General features: G+C 61.3%; 1 protein-coding gene across 3 annotated transcripts in view; it reads left to right on the top strand.

Moving 5' to 3' along the window:
• The window catches only part of MIDN (midnolin), a 10,493-nt gene extending 7,968 nt beyond the window's left edge, over positions 1-2,525 (top strand). For 2 of the 3 annotated variants that reach the window (XM_032252448.1, XM_032252447.1), the window contains exon 9: positions 436-860. In XM_032252448.1, coding sequence (XP_032108339.1) covers positions 436-713 — 278 coding nt within the window. In that variant the 3' untranslated portion in view covers positions 714-860. Of the gene's footprint in view, positions 1-435 lie in introns of all 3 variants that reach the window. The other variant, XM_032252449.1, reaches the window with a different exon arrangement.
• The last annotated feature ends 5,080 nt before the right edge of the window (positions 2,526-7,605 follow it).

The raw sequence follows: 7,605 nt of genomic DNA, 5'->3' as shown, positions 1-7,605 counted from the left end.
AAAAAAAAAAAAAAAAAAAAAGTGGGAAACCAAGGAACAACCCCCAAGTGTCTCCCCTGGGATCACAGAAGTGGCAGAAGGTCTCAGGAAGGATGAGGCAGGGCAGTCCTGACCTTCCGCTCATGGTTCAGCTGGACAGTTAGATGCCAGCTGCACAGCTGGGATTACAGGCCAACACCACCATGCCTGGCTAATTTGTGATTTTTGCAGAGGAGGGGCTTGGTGTGTTGCCTAGGCCTGTCTGAAACTCCTGGGCTTAAGCGATCCTCCTGCCTCAGCCTCCCAAAGTGCTGGCGTTACAGACATGAGGCACCACCACCCCCAGCATGGTGGACGCCCTTGACCGTTTCCTTTGCTGGGGTCTGGGGTGGTCCTCTGTGTTCAGGGACAGGAGGTGGCAGCTCTGGGAGTCACAGGCCACTGTCTCCTTCGCAGGGGACCGGCTTCGGCAGACAGAAAACCGCGCCACGCGCTGCAAGGTGGAGCGGCTGCAGCTGCTTCTGCAGCAGAAACGGCTCCGCAGAAAGGCCCGGCGAGACGCGCGGGGCCCGTACCACTGGTCACCCAGCCGGAAGGCCGGCCGCAGCGACAGCAGCAGCAGCGGGGGCAGCGGCAGCCCCAGCGAGGCCTCCGGCTTGGGTCTCGACTTCGAGGACTCCGTGTGGAAGCCGGAAGTCAACCCTGACATCAAGTCAGAGTTCGTGGTGGCTTAGGATCGGCCACCCTCGCCCCTCGCGCCCCAGCCCAGCGCGGCGGGCACTCCGAGAGCCCCACAGAGAGCGCGGCCCAGCTCTGGAGGGCAGGCGGCCACTCCCCCCCAGCCAGAAGCCTTTCTTTCTTTTCATCCTTTTTCTTTTTTTAAAAAGTTCTGACCGTGGTTTCCTGGACTCTTGATGGGTTTTGCTTCCTACCTCCTTCACCCTCCACCCTTCCTCCTCCCCCTCCTCCTCCTCCTCTGTCTCTGTCACCTCTGCGCCGGTCGGTCCTCCCTGCCAACCTCCCCCAGCTCCAATATGTAGCAGTCTTTCTGGATGGCGGAGAGCGGAGGAGACTCAGAAACCCACCCCATCCCTTCTGCCGCCTCCTTCCCCCCGCACCCTATTCAGGTTTTAAGTCAAAAAGTCGACGTGTCATTATGCACTTTACAGGTGAGGGGAGGGGCCGCAGTGTGCAGAACCCATCCCGCCCCCAGTGCAGACTTCAGGGCCTCCACCCCAGGCCAGCAGGACCCACTGGGTTACAGCAAGCCAACAGGTCACAGCAGCCTACGAGGGGACTGTTTTCTCTTCCACTCCTGTTCTCTTTTCTTGGTGTCTTTTTGCATTTTCCTTCATTTCTTTAAAAAGGAGAGCAAAGCCGTTTTAGCAGAGGGCCTGGGGCTGGGGTCTACCTAGGGGTGTGGCAGCCTTTCCTGCCAGGAAGGGAGAGGGGAACTGCCCACCCCCCACCCCCAGCCAGGACTGTGCTGTTTCCTCCACCCCCACCCCAGTGTTTTCGGACCTCCTGCCTGAGCTTGGGGTATTTATAGACTATTAATTTTCTGACTGAGCCAATAGTGGTTGGGGAACTCTTGAAAAATGGGGAGAGCATGGCTGGGCGTGGGGAGATGCCCACCCCCAGCCCTCCTTCCCAGCCCAACCTGAGGGACGTGGGATTTGGGACTGTCTGGGGGCCTCTCCTGCAGCCAGGATGGGAGGGGGGTGCTGAGCTGTGAATCCCCTGGGTAGAGGGCGCCAACTCCGTGTAGCATTAACCCCTGTGGCGGGGTCCGCTGCTGGTCTAATTTGGACCCCCCCACCCCTCAGTGCCCCTGCCCTAGGGGTGTCTGGCCCCAGAGGGGAGGGACAAATCTACTGGGGCCATTTCAATGGGGTAGTTTTTGGATTTTTCCCCCACTCATTTTTTATTTTTTAATGATAAAGGAGATGTCTGGGCCCTCCCCACCCTGCCTGTCGGTCTTGTCCTGGCCCTGCCTGTCCCCCCCTTTGTTCTCGTAGGTGAACCCCGGGTCCTCCACTCCCCCCTCTTTATGTGTTGAAAGTTAATGGTTTCAGATGTGAACATCACGTGTTATAACTGTAGCTCTGTAAATTTTTTGTGGGAGGGTGGGCAGGGAGGGGTCCCAGAGGGTGAAGCTCAAGGATTTTGGGTTTTGTTTTGTTTTCGTTTTTCCAAAAAAAAGAAGAAAAAAATAGAAAAAAAAAAAAGGAGAAAAAGGGGCGGGTTTGTTTTTTGAAGAACTGTCTTGGATACCTATTTAAATGTGTGTTCTGTTTTGTTTTTTAACGATTTTTAAATAACGTCTGTGCCTCCGTGGGTTGAGGGTGGAGCCTCCAGGCAGTAACCGGCTTGCCACCCTCTGCCCGGTAAGGGCTGCCCAAGAAAGCATTACCCACCCTCGGGGGGTCGGGCTGTGGGGGTCCCGGCACCTGGCGTGAGTTTCATGTATGAAAACAAAATTGAAAAAGAAGAAAAACCTACACAAGCACCGTGATTTCAAGTAATAAACAGAAAATGAAACACAAGTCAGCGTCCGGCCTGCTAACCTGGTGGGATTTGGCCGTGGTTGGGGGGGGTTCCCGGGGTGGGATGTCCCAGTCAGAGACTGACGGACCTGGATCCCAGGGGCCAGCGGAGGGGGTGGGTCAGGGGTCAGCACCCTGAGAAGTTCCCACGCTCCCTCCCCAGCTGCGGGGTGGGCAGGAAGCCGCCGGGGTGTGGGAGGGAGGAGCCCAGCCACTTCCTGGTACCCAGGGCCGGAAGTCCCTTAGGGTGTGGGGCAAGGGCCTGCCTGCCTGCTGCGTGGCCTGGGGAGGACCCTGGCCCCCTCTCAGGACCTGCCAGTAAGGGGGGAGATCTGCCCAGTTCTCTCCAGACACAGAAGTGGGGGTGTGCCGGCCCCACCCACTGTGACAGCCCCACCCGCTGTTCTTCCTGGAGCCTCATCTCTGTGTGGCCTGCTGCAGGGAGATCACCCGGCTGACTGGGAGGACCTGAGAATCTTTAGGGTACCTTGGGCTGGCTGGTGATAGAGGCCTGGCTTAACTCAGCTCTGGGCGGGGAGAGGATGGGTTCTCTCTGGCCACACCTCCTGACATTCCAGCCCTTCCAAGGCTGGGCTCCAGACCTCCCGGCCTCTGCCCCTATGTAGCAACACCCCTCGCCTGGCTGTCCCTTGCCCTGTCTGGGAACTTCCCCAGCCTGCACCTCCCACCCCAGCCCACCCAGTCCCACAGACCCCACCCTCTCCTCTCTCTGCTCCCAGCCTGGAGCTCCCCAAAGGCCCCGCCAGGACTGAGTCCTCTCTGGGGTCCCAATCCATCCATGTCCGGCCTGGGTAAAGATGGGCAATAATATTTCATGTCCCTTTTTTTTTTTTTTTAGAGACAGGGTTTCACTGTGTTAGCCAGGATGGTCTTGAACTCCTGACCTCATGATCCGCTCACCTCAGCCTCCCAAAGTGCTGGGATTACAGGTGTGAGCCACCTCGCCGGCCTCATGTCTTTAAAAAACAGAAACAAAAAACAAAAAATAAACCTGTATTTCCTCAGGTAACAAGAGTTGCTTTGCGTTAGAAGTAATTGAGTTCCCATTTTATAGATGGGATAACAGAGGCCCAAAGAGAAACATCACTTGGTTCAGAGGATTTGGGGTGTTTGTTCAGTGATGTGACCTCCACCCCTTATCCCATCTCTAGGGGCCCCAGCACTGGGAGAGGGCACAGGTCCCGGGAGTGGCCCTGGGAGCATCTTTCTGAGAACCCTCTGCCCCTCCCAACGCCCAGTCAACCCCAAATCATCCCACGCCCACGTCAGGAAGGCGGATGCCCAGTCAGGCGGCCCCCGTCTCTGGCGCGGACGTCCCCTAGGGGCTCAGGATGGGGGTGCGGGTCACCGGCGCCCGGCCTGAGGTCAGGGCGAGGGCCCCAGGGCGCCGCCGCCCCCTCACTAGGCGGGTGGAGAGGAGGAAGAAGGATGTTGTCTGCAGCACCTGCTGAATCACAGGGGCTGTGTCTACGGCCTGCAGGGCGGGGGGCGCGTCCCCTGCACTCCAGGACCCCCCACCCCAGCCTGGGGATCCCGGGGGTCAAGGCTGTGCCCTGGGGGCGTGGGGTGGGGTGTGGAGCTCCAGGTTCAGAGCCCTGGTCTGGTGGGCTAAGCCCATCCAGGGGTGCAGCGGACAGACCGGCGGCAGGCGGAGGCCACGTGTGCGTAGGAAGGCACGGAGAGGTAAACTGAGGCACAAAGAGGGCGGGGCCCGCTGTGATCGCGGGAGGCGGGGTCCGCTCTGGATCGCTCCCTTCCCCCCCACCATTGAGGAAAAAGCTGAATGGGAGGGGGCGGCCCCCGGAAACCCGCCGGGATGGAAACGCGGTTTCCAGGGCAACGCGCCGCGAAAGGAGCCTGACGTCACCCCGGGTAAGGCGCCCCGCCCGCCCCCGTCCGCGCGTCGGGCGGCTCAGGCCCCGCCCACCCACGGGGACGCCTCATTGGTGGCCTCACCGCTCGCTCATCTGCGTGCCCCAGTAGCAGCGGAGGCAGCCTCCAGGAGGCGGGACTTCAGCCCGGCTGGGCCGAGTGCGCAGGCGCAAGCGCGGAGGCGCTGCGGCCCCGCCCCTCTCCCGGCGCGTCTGCAAGCTTGGGGGCGGGAGGCGCAGCCGAGGGTCTGACGGCGGCGGCGGGGCCTGGACGGAAGAGGGGGCGAGCCCCGGGGCGCCGCACGTGGACCCCCGGCACGGGCGCGCTCACGTGCACCCGTCCTTTCACGCCAACGCGTTTCCTGCTGCCTCCACCCCTGCACCACTTCACGTCCCAGACCCCGGCCCAGCCTCCCCGCGGTCCCTAGGCTGGGGCATCTCAGACAGGAGCCAGGAGGAGGGGGACTTTGGGGCATCTCAGACAGGAGCCAGGAGGAGGGGGACTTTGGGGCTGAGGCTTTGCCAGAGGAGCAGGAGTTTGCCAAGTGTTGTAGGAAGCGGGAAGGGTGCGCCAGGTACGGGGCAGGGCGTGTGCAAAGGCCCGGACACGTGAAACCGAGTGCATTTGGGGGGCAGCCGGAGAAAATTCAGAGACGGCAGGGAAGGCGAGGCTGGCAGGGATCATAAAGGGTGATTCTCCAAGTCGGCCACTGGAGGGATGCCTTGGGGGACCAGGGAGGAGGAGCAGGTGAGGGGGAGCGCGGCCAGGACGTCTGGGAGGTGGCTAGACCCGTGGCCTGGACTTTGGGGGGGTGTCGAGTGGGGATCGATCGGTGGGGACCCTGGTGGCCTCACCCTGGCGAGGTAGAGACGGAAAAGGAACTACGGTGTGCAGTCCTGGAGTCTGTCGCGGCCGTGCCCGGAAGGTGGTGGTTTTAGGGGGTGGCAGGGGGGATGGAAGTTTTGGGGCGGAAATCTGAGATGCGTGTGTGAGCGCTAGACCAAGAGAGCTGAGGACCCAGGAGGCAGGAGTCCCCCGTGGCCGCCCGCTGCTTGGTTGTGGGCAGTGGTTGGCTGCACAGCGCCTGTGCCAGGTGTGGAGGCTGTAGCCAAGGCCTTTGGTGCAGCCTGGCCTCTGGAGTTCGCAGGGTGGGGGCTGCCCCGTGGCTGGGAGCCCGTGCTGGCGCCCCTGCCAGACGGTGACCTCACAGGTGGGCAGTGCTTGGGGAGACGCGGCAGCTGTGGGCGGGCAGGAGAAGGTCACTGGAGGTCATGGCTTTGGCTTGAGGCTGGAGTCCTCTGCGGGTGGCCAAATGGACCCTTGGAGCTGGCCTGGCAGGTGGCTAGGGTGGGCAGCAGTAGACGCCAGGCAGCCAGCACCCCCTGGCCTGGAGCCACTGGGTTGGAGGGATTGAGCCGGCGCCCGGGCACAGCCGCCCCCACAGGGCCGGGCCCCACCCACCCTCCTCTCCCAGCACCATGGGAATGGGAGTTACCCGGCTGGAGGCTGGGGACGCCACCACCCCGTGGCCAAGGGCGTTGGGGCCCAACCCAGGAGCCGGGTGCAGCCCCACCCACGGGCCGCCTAGCCCTCGGAGGGCAGAGAACTGGCTGCCTTTGGGGTCACTTGGAACAGGTGAGCTGCCCAGCCCGCAGGGTGGGGGAGGGGAGGCTCTCACCTGGGCCCTGCCTCTGAGGGCCCTCCTGCCCTGGCCTCCTCCCTCTGTCTGGTTCTCACTCCCTCCGTTGCTCTTTCTTTTGCCTTTGTCTATTTCTGTCGATCTCTGGCGGTCCCCGGCGGTCTCTCCAACCCAGCACCACCCTCTCCTCCGCCCCCCTCCCTCCCTTCCGCCCCCTCTCTGGGGGCCCCCTCACTCCCCAGGGCACATTCCAGCCTCCTCCCCCGCCTTGCAGCCCCTCCCTGGAGCCAGCTGCCTCCTCGGGTGCCGGAGCAGAGGGAGTGGGCTCGGGCGGAGGTCGGAGGTCGGGGAGTGGGCGGGAGCCGGGGAGGGCACCCCCAACCCCTCTGGAATGTGGGCGGAGCAAGGTGAGGGAGACAGCTGGCTGCCTCGGAGGGCACACACCCCACACCCCGGACGCTACCCACACTCAGCCCTGTGGGAAAGCAGGCAGAACCAACGGGTGCTGTCCCACTCGGGGGCTGCACAGCCATCCCACGCCCCCACCAGCACTCCCGGGACAGCCCTCCACAGGCCACGAATTTATGGGGACGGCTGGTGTGCCAGGCTCCCAGATACGTGAAACTCTCCCCACCCCCGACACACCCCATAAACCTGCCCCCAACCTCAATCCACCGTGTGACCCTAAAGCAAACAGCACCGCCTGGCTCAGCCACGGCCAAGGCCTCCCCTAACAAAACCCCAGCCTGGAGAGTCATAGCACGCCCCACAGCTGCCACCAGATACAGAGGGCAGCAGCCTCCCCCCGCCACCCAACACACACGCCTGGGCGGGGGCAGGAACACCCCCAGGGCCTCCAGCCACAAACACCCACCCACTCACCCCTCAGTGCCCGTGATCTTCCGCTGCCCAGCCAAGCTGGACTCCAGGCTGTTGGTCAGGGTGGGGGATGGAGAGTAAGGGGTTCCCAGGCCAGCCCCAGCCTACGCCTTCCAAAAGGCTTTCTGTTCACGTTGGAAATACAAATCAAACAGGAGAGTTAGCATAAGGGACAATTATTGCTTTTGTTTGTTTTTGTTTTGAGATGGAGTCTCGCTTTGTCACCCAGGCTTGAGTGCAGTGGCTTGATCTCGGCTCACTACAACCTCTGCCTCCCAAGTAGCTTGGATTACAGACACGCAGCACCACACCTAGCTAATTTTATGGTGTTTTTGTTTGTTTGTTTGTTTGTTTTTGAGACAAAAGTCTCCCTCTGTTTCCCAAGCTGGAGTGCAGTGGTGCAATCTCGGCTCACGGAAGCCTCTTGGTTTCAAGCAATCCTCCTGCCTCAGCCTCCCAAGTAGCTAGGATTACAGGCATGCACCACCACGCCTGGCTAATTTTTCTATTTTTTTTTTTTTTTAATAGAGACGGGGTTTCACCACGGTGGTCAGGCTGGTCTCAAACTTCTGACCTCAGGCGACCTGCCTTCCTGGGCCTCCCAAAGTGCTGAGATTATGGGCATGAGCCACCACACCCAGCTTTACTTTTTTTTTTTTTTTTTTTTTT

The sequence above is a fragment of the Sapajus apella genome, unplaced genomic scaffold (assembly GCF_009761245.1).
Source record: "Sapajus apella isolate SASKATOON/1434 unplaced genomic scaffold, GSC_monkey_1.0 scaffold77, whole genome shotgun sequence".
NCBI lineage: Eukaryota > Metazoa > Chordata > Mammalia > Primates > Cebidae > Sapajus > Sapajus apella.
This window is presented reverse-complemented; position numbering and strand designations above follow the sequence as displayed.